This window comes from Onthophagus taurus, chromosome 1 (genome assembly GCF_036711975.1).
Source record: "Onthophagus taurus isolate NC chromosome 1, IU_Otau_3.0, whole genome shotgun sequence".
Classification (NCBI taxonomy): domain Eukaryota; kingdom Metazoa; phylum Arthropoda; class Insecta; order Coleoptera; family Scarabaeidae; genus Onthophagus; species Onthophagus taurus.
In genome coordinates, this window is record NC_091966.1 from 25,014,836 (window position 1) to 25,037,937 (window position 23,102).

Consider the following 23,102-nt stretch of genomic DNA (forward strand, 5'->3'; position numbering starts at 1 on the left):
TGGGAATGATCTTATTTTCGAATCCAGATTTACGAATTTGGGATTATTCAACAGACAAAATACAAAATATTGGTCTGACTGGAGACATATACTTAGGATTTCTGCAAAATGAAATTGCGGGTAGTTTAGCCCAGTTACCCCACCATTTACAACAGGAAATGTATTTCCAACAAGATGGAGTTCCTCCCCATAATTCAAGAACAGTAACTACATATTTACCTTCAACAAAGATTCGGAGACAACGTAATTTCGACAAATGGTCCAATAAGGTGGCCTCTAAGGTCACCTGATTTGACACCCCTTGATTTCTTTGTTTGGGGCCATTTAAAAAACATTGTTTATGCAATCGCTGTTACAACCCGTGAAGATCTAGAGCTACGAGTAAGACGAGCACTTAATAGCATAACGGCCGAGCAATTGGAAAATGTTCTTCGGGAAACAGCAGTGAAAGTTCCGAAGTGCAATGACGTTAATGGAGAGCATTTTGAACAACTGACGTAATGTTTTGAGTTCATTTTTTTAATTCCAAAGCCACCTTAGTAACGTCTTAACATTTAATTAGATCGAAATTGTATTTTCTTATTTTGTTTAGCTGTAATTTTTATTGTATTTATCGTATGTTCTAATACTAGGTATAAATAAATTTCTTATTAATAGTACTAATAAATGGTACCATGGTACCAACATGGTTCCATTAGAAAAAATTGGGTTATACCACACAAACCATTTTGATGAACTTTATTTGCACATAAATCACGTAATTTGGTATTTTTGGGGGAATTTAGATTTTTCTAGCATTAGACGGGTTAATTAGAATAAAACGGAACTCTCGTGGCACACTTAAACGGAAAATTAAACATTAAATTCTAAAAATATTGACGTTTGAAATGTCACTTATGTGGTATTGGATTCAGAAAATTATTCAGATTTCAAAAATGTAATAATATACAGGGTGTTCCATTAAAAAATCTAAACTTAGTGTCACTTCCGGCGAAACCGGAATTGAAAAAAAATTACTTGTATGTCAAAAAGTGTCTTTTATCATGTGTATAGGATGTCCCAAATTTGAATCAATTATCTTCAAAACTAAAGGAGATACGGGGGGTGTACCATGATCCTGTTACACCCGGTATAATGAAATGTGGTCGAGGAAGACCAGAGTCGCTCCAAGAAATGTCAACAAAAGTATCTACATTTTTATTTTCATTTTCAAAATCGTGATCTGAAGAATCACCAGAAGCATCGCTGTAATCGTCGTCCGTATCGGAATTTTCAGAATCACACATATTTACATCTAATTTTTTTACCATGTCTAAATGATAAGAACAAATAATAATTTCAATTAGAAATGATTAGGGTTTAATTACTTTTTCTGTATACTAATTGCACAGTTTGTGTATAACTAAACTATACACGCAATACGTGGAGCACCGAACAACAGCGCAGAAATATGTTTTAAAAGCGAATAGCGAATTAAAACGTGAAACCAGTTCAAACATGTGTTAGACAGAAGTCTATACTAGCTAAAAATGGAATATACGTGGCGAAAATAGTCTTGCCTATTGAATATCATTTTAATTTCTAAAATGCGAATATATCTGGCATACCCACTTCGCAGCGACTTTCGTGATGACGATTACCTATATACAACATAAGCGCTTAAGAGGTTAAAAATAACAAGTCGTCATGATTTAGATAGGTTTATTTAGATGATTTAGATAGGTTAAGTTAACATTCATTTTTATTTTCACGTTTTTATAATAATTTTTTTATACTTCAAATAATTTTAATTATCTTTCTTTTTAAGATTCACGTACAACAATTACCAACTATAAAATCATCAGTACCAAGTCTTATTCACGGCCAATCAGATTATGATATAGTATCTCCAGGGACATGGTTACCAGTGGCAATAGCACTAGATTGGATAGGAAATAAACTTTACGTAGCGGATGCAATAGGTCAAAAGATAGACATTTTTGAATTGAACGGAAAATCACATGCAATAGTATTAGGTTCAAATCTGACTAGTCCATCCGATATAGGATTAGACCCATTAGATGGTTACCTTTTCATTGCGGATTCAACCCAAATTTTAAGAGCAGATATGGATGGAACGAATGTTATAACGATAGTTATGGAAGCAGCTTATAAAGCGTCTGGAATAACGGTTGATATCATCGCAAAAAGAGTGTTTTGGTGTGATTCGTTGTTAGATTATATAGAAACGGTTGATTATGATGGTAATGGAAGATATATTGTATTAAGAGGACAACCTGTTCCCAAGCCTTCAAGATTAGCTTTATTTGAAAATCGAATTTACTGGACTGATAGTACTAAACAAGGAATTATTTCTGTGGATAAATTCGAGGGAAATTCAAGCATTCAATTTTTATATCGTTCTTCAAACCTGCGTGAACCAAGAGCAATAAAAACTATTCATGGTTTAAGTCAACCGTCAACTTATAATCCTTGCGGTGATAACAATGGAGGGTGTGCTCATATGTGTATTTTAGCAAGAAGTGAACGTGGATTGGGATACAGATGTGCTTGCAAAATAGGATTTCGACTTAGCAGAAATGCTATGAATTGCGAAGTTATTAATGAATTCTTAATGTATTCGCAACAAAGATTTATCAAGGGAAAAGTATTAAATCCGGTTATCGAAGGTTTTACTGATGCTATTCTTCCGGCAGTTTCACGTCGAGCTCGATTCGTAGCTTTAGACTTCGACGCAAAAGACGAATACATTTATTACTCCGATGTACTCCAGGATGTTATTTATAGGGTCCATAGAAACGGTTCCGCGAGAGAAATCGTTCTGCCATCGCAAAACGAAGGCGTCGAAGGTCTAGCGATCGATTGGGTTGCGAAAAATTTGTATTATATCGATAGTAGAAAAGGAACTCTTAACGTTTTATCTACGAGAAATGTGACTTACCGTCGAACATTATTACATGACTTAAAAAGACCTAGAGCCATAGTTGTTCACCCAAATAGAGGATATATTTTTTATTCGGAATGGGATCGGCCCGCAAATATTTCAAGAGCTTACAGTGATGGTTCGAGAATAGTTACATTTAAAAATTTTACATTGGGTTGGCCAAACGGTTTAGCAATTGATTATCTCACGGATCGATTGTATTGGTGCGATGCCCTTTTAGATCATGTACAACACTCAAATTTAGATGGAGGAGATGTTAAAACAATAAGCTCACGACTTCTAAAACACCCATTCAGTATAGTTATCCATAAAGATTTTATGTATATTACAGATTGGAGATTAGATGCAATAATGAAACTTTATAAATTGGGTGGAGGAAATGAAGAAATTCTTATAAAAGAACCTCAAACAAATCGATTATACGGGGTAAAAATTTACAGCGAAGACGAACAACGAATAGATCCATCTCATCCCTGTCATAGTAATAATGGCGGTTGCCAAAAGTTATGTTTTGCAATACCGAAAAATAACTCACATGAACTAACTGTGAGGTGTGGATGTCCTTATGGAGAAACACTCTTAAACGATGGCAATTCTTGTTCACCTGATCCTAAAGCAGAACCGCCAATCAATCCTTGCCCCAACTCTTGGGATTTCACGTGTAATAATCAACGATGTATTTCAGCTGCTTGGGTTTGCGATGGTGATAATGATTGTTTAGATAATAGCGACGAAGAACAAAACTGTACCATACCCACGTGTAGTTTAACAGAATTCCAATGTAAAAGCCATCGTTGCATTCCAAAATCTTTTAAATGCGACGGTGAAAATGACTGTGGTGATCACAGCGATGAAGTCGATTGTCCAAATGTATCCTGTAGTGATTCCCAATTTACCTGCGATAATGGGCGTTGTATCCCGAATACTTGGAAATGTGATTCTGAAAATGATTGCGGTGATGGTTCGGATGAAGGAAATATGTGTGCGGAAAAAACTTGCGCATATTACCAATACACATGTCCAAGGACTGGGCACTGTATCCCACAGAGTTGGGTTTGCGATGGTGACGATGATTGTTTCGATAAAAACGACGAAAAAGATTGCCCTCCAGTGACCTGTTTACCAAATCAATTTAAATGTGCAGATTTGAGACAATGTATACAAGAAAGTTATAAATGTGACGGAATTCCTGATTGTAATGATGGAAGCGACGAAAAAGGATGCCCTCAACTCGAACCAAATCAATGCAACACTGAAAAACACTTCCAATGTCAATCGTCAGGAATTTGTATACCTCGAGCTTGGTATTGTGATGGAACCCCAGATTGCGATGATAGATCCGATGAACCATCAACTTGTGGAGATATAAGCTGCCCAGCCAATTTCTACAAGTGTAGCAACTCACAATGTATTTTTAAAGCTTATATTTGTGATGGTAAATACGACTGTGTTGATGGATCCGATGAAGGACATATTCATGCTTGTGGTCGACCACCATTCAAGTGTCCGCCGGGACTATGGCAATGTCCTGGCGTAACAGAAAGATGTGTTAACATTACCAATGTTTGCGATGGTAAACTAGACTGTCCTAACGGATCCGATGAAGGAGAAGATTGCGAATTAGACGAGTGTGAACATAACCAAGGATTATGTAGTAATTCTTGTAAACAAACACCTATAGTATGTATTTTTGTAAAATTTTAAATTTCAGTTGAATAACTATTATTTTTTAGGGACCTATATGTCTTTGTCCACCTGGTGAAGTCTTGCAGGAAAATATGAACGTATGCGAAGATTTTAATGAATGTGATCCACCAGGAACATGTTCACAAATGTGTACGAATACAAAAGGTTCTTATTTCTGTTCGTGTGCTCCTGGATATACGTTGGATGTGAATAAACACAGTTGCAAAGCGTTTAGTAAGTATGAATATACGGGTGAGTTTTTTCTGTTTAGTATGGTGATCTCGAAAACTAGCGGAGATAGAGAGACGCTTAAATAGGGAAAGAATTGCAGTTTCATGAACTCAATTTAACGAGCTTTTTCTTTTTTGGATGAAATGCCTGGCTAACTAGATATCTCGAAAAAAAAAACGGTTTTTTGTTATATCGTTCGATAACTATGGCTCCGTTATTATTGATTTTAGGAAAAATGTGTAAAGGAGAAATTTGTAGGGTATTATACGTTTAATAAAACAGCCTAACTGTTTTTTTATTTAAGGGGGAAACCACATTAGAAGGTTCAAAAAATCGATTTTTTTTATTACATAAATCGATGTAATAAAAATAATAATAATACGATGTCAAAATTACAAACCGAAATTCGCATTCCTTTAGATTTTATGAGCATGGAACCGAGCGGTCTATAGGCTACGGCAGACCGCTCGGTTCCATGCTACCGAGAAGACTACTAGAGAAGTGCGCGTTAGTGATTTTTTATGCCCGCTCACGATCTATACCACGCGGGTCACGCATACCACTTACGTACACATATGAATCAGGTGACTCACGCGTGATTTACTTATGACATCATTAGCGAAAAAGCTCAGCACTTACTATGGACTAGCGATTCGAAGACATACATCGATAGTGTAGAAAATATGAAAACAGCGATTATGGCGACATACTATCATATGATATCCACCGATGAAAATCCTCGACAGGAGTGTTGCCCATAGGGAGAAGACAGCTGGTGCGTGTGGCAGAAACGAACAGCTCTTGGTATGGAGCTTGCACCGCATCCTACTCCATTGCATCCCGACATACAGCAGGAAATTCTGCATATATATGAAGATTTATCAAGGGATGAATTACTGGAAAGATGTTTAGGTAGCCACACGTGAAACGCAAATGAAAGCTTTAATTTCACAATTTGGCGATTAGTTCCTAAACATTTGCACTCCGGACTAAAAGTCATCGAATTGGCATCGTACTTAGCCGCGGGCTTATTCAATGCAGGAAATTCATCCCTTCTGATGATCATGAACGAAGCAGGAATTGTAGTAGGTACGCAAAGCTTCCAGTACGCTGAACAAATAGATAACCAGCGCGTGAGTCGACAGAATCGACGTAGTTCATTGAAGTCGAAGGAAGGTCGGGAAGCTCGAAAAGCACTGTTGCAAGCGCAAAATGAAGCCTATGAGGAAGAAGAAGGACTAATGTATGGTACTGGAATCGCGGATTAATCGGTGACTACTTTATATTATTGTTAACTTTTCTAAATTTCTAGTTTTCGAGATTTTTTTTTCAAACGCGTTTTTCTCAAAATGACTTTTTCACATTTGCGGGAACTCTAACTCAAAAAGTAATGAACCAATCGTTATGAAAATTGATAGTATGATTCTTTATGAAATTACGAAATATATGAACCAACTTTTGAGATGATATCATGATTTTAAGAGAGTTTTTTTTTGCATAATTAGTGAAAAAAAAAAGTGAAATTTTAAGTAAATTTTTCCAATACCTGCAAAATTTTTAATTTTCGTTACATTTACCTGCATTGAGGTTCATATTCTTAGAAAATAAGTTATTAACCTAAAATGAAATGCTTTTCGATATAAGATGAAAATTGAAATGGCTACACGCCCCGCAATTGGAGAACTCTAGGTACGACGTCCAGCGGACATCAGTGAATAACTTTGTCATTTTTCTATAAAATTATTCAAAAAAATTCACAAAAGTTGTTCGAAATATAAACGAAATAGTGTCAAAATTGGATTAAATTCTAATCAATTCTTCCCACCCAAAAAAAATCCTAAAAAATCAATGAAAATGAGCCTCCTAATGTGGTTTTCCCCCTTAAGCAACAATTTTTGAGTTATGACACAAATGACACATTAGAAAAATTACAAGAATTTTTCTAATGAGAACCATATAAAAAAGGTGATTTTCTCACCGATTCTAATGATATACCACTTGACAGATATTTTTATCAATAAATAAATTATAGCCATTTATTCTTTAAATTTGCAAAGTGCTCAGGTAGTACACTATGGAAACAATTGGTAGATACGTTTGGTTATGACAGCTTAAGGCAAACGTAAGTTTCGTTTAGTTTAAAATACTTTTTCTCAGCTCATAGGAATATTTATATTTTTTATTTTATATCTTGTTCACAATTATGGTTAATGCACAAGTGACATCTTTTTAAAACGGAATTTGTAGCTTTTCTAACAGAATATCTGTCAATATTAGCAGAAGCTTCTAATCAGGGTTGGGCATTTTTGCACTATCACTGTCTATTCAGTGGTAGTTAAAATGCAAAATCCATTATCACTGAAAATTTAGTGATAGTGAAAAAAAATTGCATTATCGCTAAACCTTTAGTGATAGTGAAAAAAATGCACTAGCACTAGACTTTTAGTGAAACATGATCTTTAACTAAATAAGTCAATTTAAATAAAAAAAAATTTTCCTCTTTCTTGCTTTTTTATTTTATTGTATTTATTTGGATTTTGTTTAAATGTGTTTTGATTTTTGGTTTTTGATTTTTTTTTTGGTCTATTGTATTTATTCAATTATATAAAAAGAAAATGTTTCAAGTTTAGATTAAGATTGTTGAAGTTTTACTTTGGATGATGTGTTGGATTTAATGTTTAATATTTTCAACTTAATTGACAATTCTACTGAAGATGAGGATTATTTCCTCGAAATCGATATAGAAATACAATAAAATAAAAAAGCAAGAAAGAGGAAAAATTTGTTTTTATTTAAATTGACTTAAACAAGGCTTGCTAATGGATAATTTAATTAATTTAACTAAATACATTTGAATTTATATTTTATGTCCGATATTAGTTATCAACTAGTTTGTTGATAAAAATGCTTCTTGGTGTAGCGGTGTAATTATACGATTAAACGATGTCATTAAGCCAATCTAGCGAAATAAATCACGACTACTTTTTTGAACGATTTTTCCACGACTTTGGAATACATTTCCTTACATAAGTCTTACTTTTATTCTTCAAGAAGTGTTATGTTACGGAAAAATGTTAATTATCACTAAAGGTTTTCACTATCACTAAAGGTTTAGTGATAATGTAATTTTTTTCACTATCACTAATTATTCAGTGATGATGAAATTCGTGTTTTAACTACCACTGAAGAAGTAGTGGTAGTGAAACGCTTATTGCATTTATTTTTTAATGCATTATGCCCAACCCTGCTTCTAATACCGCTTCTAGACTATCGTACTATGTCGTACGACCTTTGATATACAGGCTGTTTCTAAATGAATATCGGCGTTTTAACCCTTTGTGGTATTTATTACATAAAACTTAAAATCATAATTAATATATGAAATGAAAGAGCAACTCAAACAGTTCTGTTTGTATGTATGCGCCTGCGCTAGAAAACGGTAACAGCAAAAATGGCGACTAGAGAACAGAAAGCTTTTTGTTTTGCAGTTTACAAAGTCCGAATCTATAGTTACTGTGCAATGTGCGTTCCGCGTTAAGTTCAGATGTGATCCCCCAAGTGATAATAACATTCGTAGATTGTATCGTCAGTTTGAAAATACTGGCTGCCTTTGTAAAGGGAAGAGTATGGGACGACCCAAGGTCTATAGAACATAAGGTTACCCAATGCCGATTCTTCTCCTCTGAGGGGCAAGGTGGGTCAGTGACGTAGCTGGTTCTATGAACAACACAACACGATGCGAGGTTTAAATATTTTATAGTATAGACTGTACCACAGTATAGGCACGTATAGGCTATCTTTCTCTCTGACTGCATCGAACCAGTGACGTCAATCTGCGGGTTAATAATCGATACTACATAGGCATAGGGAATTAGGTAACCTTATGTTCTATAGACCTTGGGGACGACCAAGGGTTAGTGAAGAAAGTGTTGAGCGAGTGAGAGAGTCTTTCACGCGTAGCCCGACGAAATTGGGCTACGCAGTCGGGTATTGACTGTTTGGAAACTTTTACAGAAATACTTACAGCTACGTCTGTATCGTTTTCAATTATTACAGGTTCTAAAGCCTACAGATCATGGTTTACGTGCCAACTTTGCACATGAAATGTTGTTGCATGACGATTTTCTGGATGATATTGTTTTCAGTGATAAATGCACTTTTCACATCAGTGGGCATGTGAATATTCATAATGTGCGCATCTGGGACTCAGAAAATCCTCACGAGATTGTCGAATTGCAACGATACTACCCTAAATTGAATGTTTTTTATGCCATATCTCGGCGGAAAGTAATAATAATAATAATGTTTGTTGCCTCAAAAACAAATATTTACATAAATATCTACATTCATAACAAATATAGACATCAAGACAAATGGATCAATTTATCGCAATAAGCGATATCTTCCAAGAGACCCAACTGATAACAGTGTATATGTAGTTTTAAATAAATAAATTATGGCTACCAAAAAAGTAATACTAAATGATGTGCTAATAAAACTGGGCGAATGCGTATATTTGAGTTATGTAACGGATCGACAGTAAAAGATAGATGAAAGGCAACCAAACACGTATAGGTCAAGAAGAAGATAGTTGAAGAGATAGCCGATGACGCCTCAAGGCATTTTTTAAAACTTATTAAATTAGCTGCATTGCGAACAACGGCAGGCTAATTGTTCCACAATGCAATCGACTACTGTAAAAGATCTGTGGTAGATTTCAGTACTATGGACTGGAAATAAGAGTGTACATGAGTGGGCAAGTCATGTGATGCTAAAAAGTGAAAGGCAAATAAGCAGGAGTGCGGGTATGGACAATGTTGTACAACATAGTAAGCATACGAAATGATTTACGACTCTGGCAAGTCATCATTTGCAGGTTGTTACGATATGGAATAATGTGCTGAAACTTTACTAAATTAAAAATGTGCCGTATACAATAAAATTGTTCTGAAGTCTTTCCAATTTATCCCGAAGGGCTTCGGACAGATCGGGATACGCAGCATCGGCATAATCTATGGGAAAATGAGAGAACAACAAAGATTACGACGTACAACAGGAGGAAGGTAACAGCGAAGTTTTTTCAAAGTATGAAAACAGAAGTAAACCCTCTTAGAGACTCCCTGAACTTGTGGACGCCAAGACATCGCCGTATCCATTACCACACCAAGATTTTTGACCGTATTAGAAAACGGAATAACGGTGTCGCCAAGCCTCAGTTGAAGGGTAGTTAAGGAATTAAATTGTACCAGCAAGGGGCGACTGCCAAATGCAATGGCTTGCGATTTACCCGGATTCAGGTTAAGTCCATGACGTCTAGACCAGTCAAGCACGCTAGAGAGATCGTTGTTAAGATGCAACAAAGCATCTGGGAGGTTGTTGACAGTTGACGAAATATAAAGTTGACGGTCATCTGCATACAAATGATAGTTACACGAGATACCATCATTAATACTATTTATGGAAATTGAGAAGAGCAAAGGACCCAGCACACTGCCCTGGGGAACTCCACATTTGATTTCAACGGGAGAAGAGAGTACAGATTCCACGCGGACACGTAAAGACCGATAGGAAAGGTAGGACTGGAACCAAGATACACAAGAAGAGGTAAAACCAATAGCAGATAACAGGAGGGCATGGTCCACAGAATCAAAGACAAAGCGCCCTATTTTACATTAATTTTTGGCGATACAAACTTGCACGACGTTAAGTTTCAACAAGATAACGCAACTTGTCACAAAGCTATCCGCACAATTACTTGGACTCGAGAAAATAATATAGAACTCCTGGACTGGCCTGCCTAATCTCCGGACCTAAACCCCATAGAGCATTTATGGGGTTTATTGAAGCATAAAGTTAGGCGTCATACTGTTCATTCAAAGAAGCGCTAAAAGATCGCTTGCGCCTAGAGTGGAACGCTATAAGTTCCGAAGACTGCAAAAAACTTGTGTCCTCTTTACCAAAAAGAATTTTGGCCCAGATTAAGGCAAAAGGTGGGCCCACTAAGTATTAATTTTTTGTTAACAATAAATATTATAAACCTATACAAGTTGTTTCAATTTATTTTAATTTGATATTTCCAAAGTTAACCTGGGTGCTCAATACTTATGGCCAACGCTGTAGTATATCATTAGAATCGTTGAGAAAACGCCTTTTTTATAAAGTCATGACCAGCTATGGTTTCCATTAAAACAATTACAAGTTTCTGTCATAACTCAAAAATTATTGCTTCAATAAAATATAAATTAGAGTGATTTATTAAACATAATAATACCCTACAAAATTCTCCTTTACACATTTTTCTTAAAATCAATAATAACGGAGCAATAGGCATCGAGCGATATAACAAAGAAACGGTTTTTTTGAGATTAGTTAACCATGCATTTCATTTAAAAACAAAAAGCTCATTAAATTGAGTTCATGGATCTGCAATTCGTTCCCTATTTAATCGTCTCTCTATATCCGCTAGTTTTCGAAATCTCCGTACTAAACATGGAAAAAACTCATACTGTATAATTAAAAATACAAAACTAAATATTTTTTCGGTAATTTCAGATCACAGCTCAGCGTTTTTAATAGTTTCCAACAGACATTCGATTCTTATTGCTGACCTCCATGACCACAGCATAGAAAGAGTACCGATAAATGTAGAAAATGTAGTTGCAACAACGTCTAATATGCATACTGGCAGGATATTTTGGTCTGATATGAAATTGAAGAAGATATCAATGTTGGATCGGGGAAGTGAACCGGTTGATATAATATCAACTGGTTTAGATTTAGTTGAAGGGTTAGCGTATGATTGGATAGGGAAGAATATTTATTGGTTGGATTCAAAATTAAACACCATAGAAGTAGCACAAGAAAGCGGAATGCACAGACTTGTTCTTGTAAAAGATAATATTACGCAACCTAGAGGAATGTGCTTGGATCCTAGTCCAAATGCGAGATGGTTATTCTGGACCGATTGGGGCGAGAATCCGAGAATTGAAAGGATTGGAATGGATGGAACTAACAGATCATCGATTATAAGTACAAAAATATATTGGCCTAATGGTTTAACTTTGGATACTGCAACGCAGCGAGTATATTTCGCCGATTCTAAATTAGATTATATCGATTTTTGTTATTACAATGGTTCTGGACGTCAGCAAGTTTTAGCAGGCAGTCATTATTTACTTCACCCTCATTCGTTAACACTATTTGAAGAAACGCTGTATTGGACTGACCGTCAATTGAATCGAGTGTTATCCGCCCATAAATTTAAAGGAAACAACCAAACTGTCGTCTCTCACCTTATTTCTCAACCTTTAAGTATCCACGTGAACCATCCGTCTTTACAACCTATATCCGAGAATCCATGCCAAAATAAACCGTGCCAATATATTTGTTTGTTATCTCCAAGTTCTCCAGAAGGATACACTTGTAAATGTAGACCAGGTAAAAGACTTGATCCCAACGGAAACTGTATTGAGGAAGAAATATCTTACATTATATTAATGAGAGGGACTCAAATTATTGATATTTCAACAAAACCAGGTGATAAAACGACAGGGTTCTTAACACCCATTGTGGGGGTTGATCATGGAGTTCAAGTCGATTATGATAGAACACAAGAAAAAGTAATTTGGGTTGAAAATAGAGATGATAACGAAGATAATTGTACTGTATGGACAATGCCATTTTCCGGTGGTAATAAAACCCGTCTTTTTGGTTTGGATAACGGTATAGCAGGAGCCCCTTCATCTATAGCTTTTGATTGGTTAGGGAGAAATATTTTCATTGGTAACAGAATCGCGAGTAACTTAGAAGTTATAAAAATTGATGGAAAAGTGAAATATCGAACGATTATTCTTGCTAATGATGGAAATGAAACTTCAGTTGCTAAACCAAGGTCGATATGCGTCGATCCAACCGAAGGTAAAGTTTATTGGACAGATGAAGGTGGTTATGGTGTTCCAGAAAAAGTTGGAAAAGTTAACATGGACGGTTCAAACCCAATAGTTTTATCGAAGGACGACGAAGAACCTGACGCAATAACTATAGATATTGAAAGAAAAATGATTTATTATAGTACAAAGCACCATGCTGCTATAATAACAATAACTACCACAGGAGATGGTAAAAGAACAATTATATCGGAAGGCGATAATACCGGACGAATTAAAGCTTTAGGAATTTTAGACCACACCTTATTCTATTTAGACCCTCTTTACGAAAAACTTGTCCGATTAGAATTAAACGACCTCAATAATTCAAAACCACTCATTGAAAACGATCCCGACTTGAAAACATTCACCATTTTCAAAAAGCGACAACAAGTACAACACCCTTGTTTACAAAGCAACGGAAACTGCGATCAAATCTGTTTACCAGGAGAAGGAAGAAGTCATTCTTGCGTTTGTGGCGTTGGATATAAAAAAGGTGGTGATTTCGGTTGCGTACCATTCCAAACATACGCCGTTGTTTCTCAATTGGATGTAACAAGAGGATATAGTTTGAAAGATAGTTCGGAAGCTATGGTTCCTATTTCTGGACTGGGTCACCATATCTTACACGTGGACGTTCATTACAGCGAAAATTGGATTTATTGGGTTGAATTTAACCGTGGTACATGGAATGGAATATTTAGAATTCGACCAAATGGATCTGAACTTCAACCAATCGTACGAGAAGGTAAATATATTTAATAAGATCTTCTTGAGGTGCCTATTCGATTCGAATGTTGGTAATCACATTAGCAGTGCATTAGCAGCACTTTAGAAGTATTCCCAAACTAAGTTCTAAGTTCTTGCTCATGGCATGTCCCAGGTACACGAGTTTTTTCTACGTTTGATGGTATACGTGATTTCCGATTTCTTACTTATTCCTTGTAGTACTTCCCTGTTCGTCAGGTGAGCTGTCCATGGTATTTTGCCACATCTCAAAGGCTTTCAGTTTTTTAGTTGTAGCTTCTACCAAGGTTCAGGAATCCATGTAACCCTTTCGACCCCGATTTTTTTTGTAAATGAGTAAAAAATTTAAAATTTGGCATAACAATTACTTAATTTATTTTATGATTTTTTGTTTTTGTCTCATACTCACAAACTTTTTAATTTTTGACTTTTGATGTGTACACTACAGTGCACACTGGGATTTAATGGAGTAGGCGTATGTACACTATAGTGTACACTGGTATTAAAAGTCGTAAATTTTTAGGGTTTATTAGCTCCAATAAGCCCTTCTGCGATATATGCACGAAAATGTAAAAGATCCATAATATCTTTCTTACGTACACCAAGCCTTTCAGCTTTGGCCCTATACTCTAACCAAGAATTTACGCATGCTAAATCAATAGAATGTGTAAACATCCGAAGTGTCCATTTACGTGATCGTATTTTAGTGCGATAAATACTGATTAAAAAATCCATTTTATCCACTCCACCCATGTTTATGTTATAATTTTTTATGACTTCTGGGCGAGGAACTTCAGGTACTCTTTTCTCCGTTTATCCCACCTCTTGCAGGTTTCGGTATTACCCACAGTCATAAAGTTCGATGCCATTATTACACTCTTATTATCAAACCATTTGGTAAGCATTACCTCACCATCGTTACTCAAAACTTCTTCTGAAGTACCTCGTCCTTTTTGTTTCATTTCAGCGTCAGTAGAAAAAGGGGGCTGTGAAAGCGGTCAATTCTTGCAGTTCCAGCAGCATGTAAAAAAAAATATCAAAATATAGCTGCGCGTTTACTTCTTGTATTCGTTCAGACAGCTTGAGCACTGCGGAGGCTCCCACACCAAAGATTTCAACTTGATCAGAATTGAACTCTGTTGTAGTCCCCTGATAGATTATGAAGTCATACATAACACCACTTGCTCCACATAAATTTTTACCCCCCAAGGACTGGGCTTATTTTTCACGTATTGCTTTACATTTAACCTTCCTTTGAAAGGAACCATCTGTTCATCAATACTCAACTTGGTTTCCAGTGGCAATTGTAACATTCGTTTCCGAATAGTATCGTAAAGTGGTCGTATTTTCCAAAATCTATCTTTGCATTCAGGTGGCTTTTCTTCTACGTTCACAAAATGTAAGAATGACCTCAATTTGTGAAATCTATCACGAGGCATTGCATCGGCGATAGTTGGGATACGTAGTTTATTTTCCCAGTAACACTTAAGTCTTGGATAGGGCAAGTTCCCCATCAAAATATGCATGCCAACAAATACTTCTAATTCATTTTGAGTTGTTGCTGCAAATCGTGCGTGTTGCTGAACTGCAAAGAGGTTCGTATTGACTGTCATAAGTTCAAACAAATCTTTTGTAAAATACTGTCTAAAGAAATACAGAGGACTTTCTAGCTCAATATCTGCTGGAATAGGAGGTGTGTACCAATTTATTTCTGGTGTTGTATACGTCACATTCTTACGCCAGCCAATTTTTGTGGGTGGAGTTAGTTCATTATTTTCATAATAAATACTTTTTTGCATTTTTTTACTAATTTTTCTTTTCTTTGCAACGGGTACTGTCTCGTTGTCTTCCAAAGTTTCAGAGTGTTCAGCCAAATCAGTTGGTTCGTGTGCATTCACCTCTAGCTCTTCGTTATCACTGATATCACCGCCTGCGTCTAAAAACATAAAATAATATTTAGAGGTCCACACAGTTTACAATTATTTGAAATTTACCTCTTTGTTCACATAAATCAATTTCACATTCATCTTCCTCACCGCTTAGACACTCTATATCTGAGAGGCCTTCTTCTATAAGTTTATCCAATTCTTCGTATTTTAAAGGTTTCCTGTTCATTTTTAATGAACTGTAAGAAATTATAAACAATATTCAATATAATAAACAAAATATAAGGTTATAACTTACAGCTTATAAATACTCCAATAACACCCGATGTGCACTGTGGTGTACAAGTGTTTACAACGCAGTTTTAAAATAATAAACAAACTGATCGACTCACTACTACATCAGACGTTATCTACATACTATTCACTTCAACACATAATTTTACCGATGATCCATAACACGGTTTCAGTAAAGAACTTAAGGTAGTAGCGATACCAATACGACAATTTTCAAATTTTCCGGTTGCCGCTTGTAAAAAATTTCTTACATTTTAGTATGAAAGTTCTATACCACCACGTTCGGTAGTTCGGTTCTATAGGGTACTTAGAAGTGCACGTTAGGAATTAATGGTTAAAATTGTATCCCAGTTTCTATTTACAAGCTTATAAATTGGCGTACACTGTAGTGTACGACAGGATCGAAAGGGGTAATATAACAGTGTGGAAGAGTCAGCATCTTATACATTTGTTTCAAGTGACTTTTGAAAATGTTGCCCATTTTATTGACAACTACCCTCGCATTTCTATGTGACATTTTATTTCTTGTGCATTGTTCCATTGCTCTTTTATTATAGTTCCCACAGTACTGTTTTCATGTACCCACGCAGAGTCATGTACGCAATCTGGTTTCAGTAGAGGTTTGAAATTATTCCAAGGTCTTTTACCAATTTTTGTATTTTGTCCTCCTAAATTTAAGAAATAGATCACTATGCGGCAGCTCGCCTGCAACGGTGTATTTTCTAGACGTACTTGTACGATAATCATGCCGAAAAGGTTAAGGTGACAGCGAGTGTTTTACAAGCCTAGTATCCGAGATTAATCTGATTGCAGATTAAACCCTCGTGGCCTATAAAACTGAATGATATTTATCCGATTCTCTTTCCGCTTTGAGAGTAAAGTTTTGTGGATTTTGCTCTTTTGGAAAAATACTACAATTTTTAAATTAATACTAAACCCCCCCCCCCTTGGCTTTTTATACAAGTGTTTCTGTAAGTCGTGGCATAATTTCAATCACAAATACTAGAGTTAAAATGAGGACGATTCGTGTAAAAACTTTTGGTCTAAACCCATAAATGCTGAAGATATGGACCTTCAAAGTAAAAACATTTTTAAAAAAATTTCAATATGGTTTGTCTTACAAAGATAAAATTTGGCAAGCAATGTTATCATGAGAAATCGTTTAAGATCACTTTTGAAAGTATGCAACCACGGGATCAATGCTATACAGGTGTCCACAAAGGTTATTTCCTTAAAACTTTTTTATTATGTAGTAAACCCTTAAAATTTCCAACTGATTCTAATAGGTTTTTAGAATTCCATTCTAATATTATTTTCACTCTTAGGAATTTTTGATTAGACGCATCGTTTTAGAGTTATTCACAAAAAATACAACCGCGTTCATGAAATACTGTCATTAATCTTAGGTGCCAATGAAAATAAATCGTAAGTAAAGCAGTAAACCAATATGTCAAATTGATGATAATCAATAAAACCTATTTCTTCTAAACACGCAACATCAATAGTACATTTTTCCATCATAGTATAGCAAAACTGTACTCTCAAAGGATGATCGGCAATTTTTAATTCTTGTACTGTCGACAAGTATAGATACAATTGCTGTTCGTATGGCACACGCCAAGCCGTACTTTCGGATATTCAGAAATGTCCGAACTATTAATATCAACAGAATCATTAGTTATTTGCAATATAATCTCACCACTGCGTTAGTATTGCCTAAACACTTTCCCAACGTTAAAAGCAACTCAGTTTGCTCACTAAAACTGTAATTATTTGTCATTTTAAACAACTATTACCGACCAGTTACAATTGTTTTCATAGGCACCTACGATTAATGAAAACATTTCATAATCGTGGTTGTATCTTCTTGCGAATAACTCGAAAAACCAAACATCAAAAATTTTTACACGAATCATCATTTTTACTCTAGTATTTGTGATTAGAATTATGCCACGACTTACAGGAACACCTGTATACAACAGTTTTCGTTTTTTGTATAACTTTTAATTTTGGTTTCATGGCTATTAAATAATTGGAGCAGGGAATATCTTATTCTCTGTTCGTCATATGAGCTGTCCATGGTATTTTGAGCATTCGTCCATACATTTCAAAGGCTTCCAGTTTTTTAGTTGTGGCTTCTATCAAGGTCCAGGAATCCATGTAATATAACAGGGTGGAAGAGACATAGCATCTTATACTTTTGTTTGAAGTGACTTTTTTTCAGCCACATTTCGAAGGCTTCCAGTTTCTTAGTTGTGGCTTCTATCAAGGTCCAGGAATCCATGTAATATAACAGGGTGGAGGAAACATAGCATCTTACACTTTTGTTTCAAGTGACTTTTGAAAATTTTGAAGGGACAGACACAATGACAGTTTAGGGTTAAATATAAATGGTTACCACGTGGTAGGACACACTACCACATGGAGCAAAAACCAGGTGGCTCCTGGAACTACTCGATTTTTGCAGCGAAACAGCATAACAGGTAGCTCCTTTGTCTGGTTCTTGCACCAATCTGTAGAGTACAGTTTTGTAAACCAAAATCAGTGAAAAAGTCAAATTCCCACGAATGTGGACCTACCTGGTTTTTGCACCTCTTCAAATCCATTTCGCTTTCTTGTTCCTATATTGGTAAATAGTCTTAATCGGAATGTCGATTTCTATCAGTTTCATTCTTCAATATTGCGTTCTTCTTCTCTTTGAAGTGCCTATCCGTTCCGAATGTTCGCAATCACGTTAGCAATTATGATTTTGTTGACAGCAGCTCGAAACAATTTTGCTGAGGTTATCCCAAACTAAGTTCTAAGGTTCGGCAGCCACGAGATTTTTTTTTACCGAGTTTTCTTTTTCCTATAACTTTCCCTTGCATTATTAATTGGAGCAGGAATATCTTTTTCTCTGTTCATCATATGAGCTGTCAATGGTATTTTGAGCAGTCGTCTATACTACCACATCTCAAAGGCTTCCAGTTTTTTAGTTGTGACTTCTATCCAGGTTCAGGATTCTATCCGTATTGCAGTGTGGAAGAGACACAGTGTTATAGATGTTTTACTTTTATCTGGAGGAATATGTTCTGACTTTTCCTATACGGCGTTTTATTTCTTGTACATTATTTCATTGGTCATTTATTATAGTTTCCAGGTACTTAATAGTACTGTCCGAGACCCATTAATGTAGAGGTTTTTGGACATTGGTATTAAGTCCATATTGCTCACTGTAATGTGTGGTCCGGTCAACCAACGGTTGTAATCCCTCTATGCTATAGACTTTATTAAACATTTGCGTGGTGTAGGTAATTCGTTCTTCGTCTAGCAGTTTTAAGAATTCAGCTGGTCCTACTGTTTATTTGTTTTATTGATGCCTCTACCTCATGTTTCAGTACGTTGGGGCTCGTTATTACTTTTGCAGCTGGGTAATTGACTTCTAATCTTTGATCATGGAAAGTCAACTCCAAATATGATATCCACTTGTTTTTAATATCTTGTTTGCCTATAATTAATTTCCCGTTTGAGTCTCATCGCAGTCGCGCCCTAATAGTTCCCGCCTCTTTCACTTTTTTATGGACGCTAAAGCTGCGGTATTTAGCTTGTAGCATTCCTATTTCTGCTCATCTCTCTGCCACTTCTTGTTCTTTATTTCTTCTCGTGATCTGTTTCCGTTTCTTTTTGAATTTGTATCACGTGTTCTTCTTTGCTCCATCAGGTTTAAAACATCATCTGTCATCCATGATTTCCTTTTGGTTTTTTATCTGGTTCTTACTCTGCTACTCTACTATATTCTCAAAATTATTGATTTCCTCTTGTAGAGAACGTCACCTCTTCTTTTATCTGCTTGGCCTTTTCATTGATGAAATCACCTATCTTTTGCTTTACTTGGAGGTGTTGAAGATGGTCATATCATATTTTCACCTTCATAACTTCTACCATCGGTGTGTTCAATATCTACTCCCGAATAAGTTATAATTGATGTGAAAGAGTTCTTATATCTTCTATTGATTAATATGTAATCGATTTGGTTTTTGACGATATTTCCCCTACGAAAAACTCCAGCAGGTGGCCTTTCTCATTTCATTGTCCTAAACCGGACCTTTCAGTTTAGGACAAAGAAATGAGGTCTGTTTTCGACCCCGCTCTTAGTTTGGCATTAAAGTTATGATGTTATTAAGTTTTTGTGATATTTATTGCAAGTTTGGGGAATCGTTCTATTATACCTTCAATACTTTGGTAGAGCCTCCCAACTTCATTATCATTATAGGAATGATGCGAAATGATAGCGGTGGAAGTCTATATTTGTACTATATTTATATTTACTGGATTAGCCTGTATTTGGAGTAGAATGGTTCTGTCGGATGTTGGAATATAATTAACAACCATTTATCTTTTTCGTTATTATCACTCCGACGCCGGATTCTAATTTTCCATATGATGACTCCAAGTAGAACACTGTGCTCTTCTTTATCAATGTGTTCTGCCTCAGGCCATCTCATTTCGCTTAAGTAGCAAATTAAATCTTTACGTTCCAGATATATATCTTTATAGTCTGTGGTTGGGATGTTTCTTATTTATAGACACTCATAATTGCCACCTACAGAAATACGATTGAGAGACTTATTCCGGAAACATATTTAGTTCTGAGCATTGCAATATGATTTTAACCAGGACTATTCCATAAGATCTTTAATATAGTGGTTGTCATCTGCCTTCTAAATCCTTATACCGTTGACCATATTCTACAGTTAGTCCACTTTGGGAAGCCGTTTCCCGAATTCCAGGGCAATAAAAGTACCCTTCTCCTGTCAGTTCTTCCACCCGAAGCTGTTCACTGACAAGAGGCAAACAGAGCCTCGTTAGTTGTACCACGATCAGATAAGGTTATGACTTGCCTTCGCCTCTTGCCCCTCATAAAATTCTAAGCTTTAGAAATAAATATTGCATTTGATTTTCCTTAACGCTATTTATATTTTTTAAGGCATTGGAAGTAACGGAATTCGTGGTTTAGCAATCGATTGGGTAGCAGGAAATCTTTATTTCACAAACGTATTCCCCCACGAAAATTACTTAGAAGTATGTTGGTTAGATGGTAGATACCGAAAAGTACTCTTTAAAACAACAACAGACGCTCCAAGAGAATTAGCTGTAAACCCCCTTAAACGTCTTTTATACTGGATTGACTATGGACAATATCCAAGAATTGGAAAAGCAAATCTAGATGGGACAGAAAGTATGCCAATTGTAACAACTGGAATTAGTAATCCTAAAGATTTAACCATCGATATGGCCACGCATGACGTTTACTGGGTTGATGCGAAATTAGATACAATTCAAAAAGTGTCTTTCTTAGGTGGAACCAGACAAATCATCATGAGGAATCTGCCAAATCCCATGGGAATTGCTATCCATATGAACGATGTTTATTGGGTTGATAGAAATTTACGTACAGTTTTTAAAGCTTCAAAATTGCCGGATAATAATAATACACGACCAGTAAAAGTTAGAACTAATCTAGAAAAACTACGGGATATTGCAATTATGGACGTTAGCGTTCAACCAAAAGACGAAACAAATCCATGCTTTAATCAAGTAAATGGAGGTTGTGAACAATTATGTTTTGCATACCCATTAGAAAGTGAGATACATTATAAATGTGATTGTGCAACAGGAACATTAGCAAGAGACGAAAGGACTTGCGACGTTCTTAGCGAATATTTGGTATTTACCACAAGAACTGAAGTTAGAAGTTTGAGTATCGATCCGAAAGCAACCAGCTTACCATTTACACCAATTGCTAATTTAACAAACGTGGTCGGTATTGATTTTGATCACGCGGACAATAAGTTGATATTCACACAAATTCGTCCTTGGTCGAAAATTGCCTGGATGCCATCAAATAATCCATCCATAAGCAATATTAAAGTGATTCTTGGGAAAGGTGTTAATCCCGAAGGAATTGCCTATGATTGGACACAAAAGAAAATTTATTGGACAGATTCTTCAAATCACAGCATCTACGCAATGAACATGGATGGAACTGATTTGGTAATGATTTCAAGAGTAGAAAGACCTAGAGCGATTGTTATCGATCCATGTAATGGAACGTTATTCTATACAGATTGGGGTAAATTTGGAACTCACGGTAAAATTATTCGAACAACAATGGCCGGTTCTCTTAAAAAGGTAATCATCGATAAGAACTTGGCACAACCTTCAGGTTTAGCTATTGATTACGAGGACCAAATGTTATATTGGACAGATGCTGTGCGAGAAAAAATCGAACGTTCAGATCTCGACGGAAAAAATCGCGAAATCTTGATAAGCGCGACAATTTATCCATTTTCCATAACAATATTAGGACGTTATATGTATTGGACTGATTTACAACTTCGAGGTGTTTACAGAGCTGAAAAACATACTGGTGCCAATATGATCGAAATGGTTAAAAGATTAGATGATAGTCCAAGGGACATTCAAGTTTATTCCGAAAAAAGACAAGAATGTAAAGTTAATCCTTGCAATATTAATAATGGTGGATGTGCTCAAAGTTGTCACCCAGGCCTAAATGGCGCAGCTGAATGTAGATGTGATGACAACACCAAGTTGGTAAATGAAGGACGGATGTGTGTCCCTAAAAACTTAACATGCGACGCAAGTAAATTTTATTGCAAAAATGGAAAATGTATTTCAAGAATGTGGGCTTGTGATGGTGAAGATGATTGTGGAGATAAAAGTGATGAAGATCCTAATTACTGCGCTTTCCATTCATGTTCTTCAAAAGAATTTAGATGCAATAACGGTCGATGTGTATTTAACTCATGGAAATGTGATCATGAAAACGATTGCAAAGATGGTTCTGATGAATTAGATTGTACATATAGACCATGTGCTGATGGAGAATTTACCTGTGCTAACTTCAGATGTATTCCAATGGCACAAGTATGCAATGGTGTCAACGATTGTAAAGATAATATAACATCAGATGAAACCCACGAAAAATGTCCGACGAACACAACATGTCCAGTAGATCATCTTAAGTGCGAAACCACTAATATCTGCGTCGAAGCCTATTGGTTATGCGACGGTGATAATGATTGCGGAGATAATTCCGATGAAAATCCATTACATTGCGCCCAAAGAACGTGTCCTACAAACAGCTTCAGATGTCCAAATCATAGGTGTATTCCAGCAACTTGGTACTGTGATGGCGATGATGATTGTGGTGATGGAGCAGATGAACCACCAGAATATTGCAAAAGTGAAGGAAGAACATGCTTTGGTGATCTCTTCACTTGCGATAATGGAAATTGTATACCAAGAATTTATATTTGTGACGGTGATAATGATTGCTTGGATAGCAGTGATGAAGACAAAAGGCACCAATGCAGTAAGTAAAAAAAA

The 23,102-nt window shown here is 35.9% G+C and overlaps 2 protein-coding genes across 2 annotated transcripts in view; one reads left to right on the forward strand and one right to left on the reverse strand.

Annotated features, from left to right (window-relative positions):
- LOC111415452 (low-density lipoprotein receptor-related protein megalin) overlaps positions 1-23,102 on the forward strand; it is a 340,990-nt gene that overhangs the window by 300,485 nt on the left and 17,403 nt on the right. Inside the window, exons 7-10 of the mRNA XM_023047152.2 lie at positions 1,808-4,624; positions 4,678-4,864; positions 11,414-13,534; positions 20,680-23,088. Of these exons, the coding sequence (XP_022902920.2) occupies positions 1,808-4,624; positions 4,678-4,864; positions 11,414-13,534; positions 20,680-23,088 (7,534 nt within the window). The remainder of the gene's footprint in view (positions 1-1,807; positions 4,625-4,677; positions 4,865-11,413; positions 13,535-20,679; positions 23,089-23,102) is intronic.
- On the reverse strand, positions 14,691-15,907 carry LOC111416396 (piggyBac transposable element-derived protein 2-like). Its single transcript, XM_071201406.1, has 3 exons — positions 15,718-15,907; positions 15,528-15,658; positions 14,691-15,469 (listed from the first exon to the last, which is right to left on the reverse strand). Exons 2-3 carry the CDS (start codon positions 15,646-15,648, stop codon positions 14,691-14,693), a joined length of 900 nt encoding a protein of 299 aa, XP_071057507.1. The 5' UTR covers positions 15,649-15,658; positions 15,718-15,907.

Coding starts and splice junctions, on each gene's coding strand:
- LOC111416396 (XM_071201406.1), bottom strand. CDS start 15,648: ATGAACAGGAAACCTTTAAAATACGAAGAATTGGATAAACTTATAGAA. Junction 15,470..15,527: donor TGATTTATGTGAACAAAGAG/GTAAATTTCAAA, acceptor TTATGTTTTTAG/ACGCAGGCGGTGATATCAGT.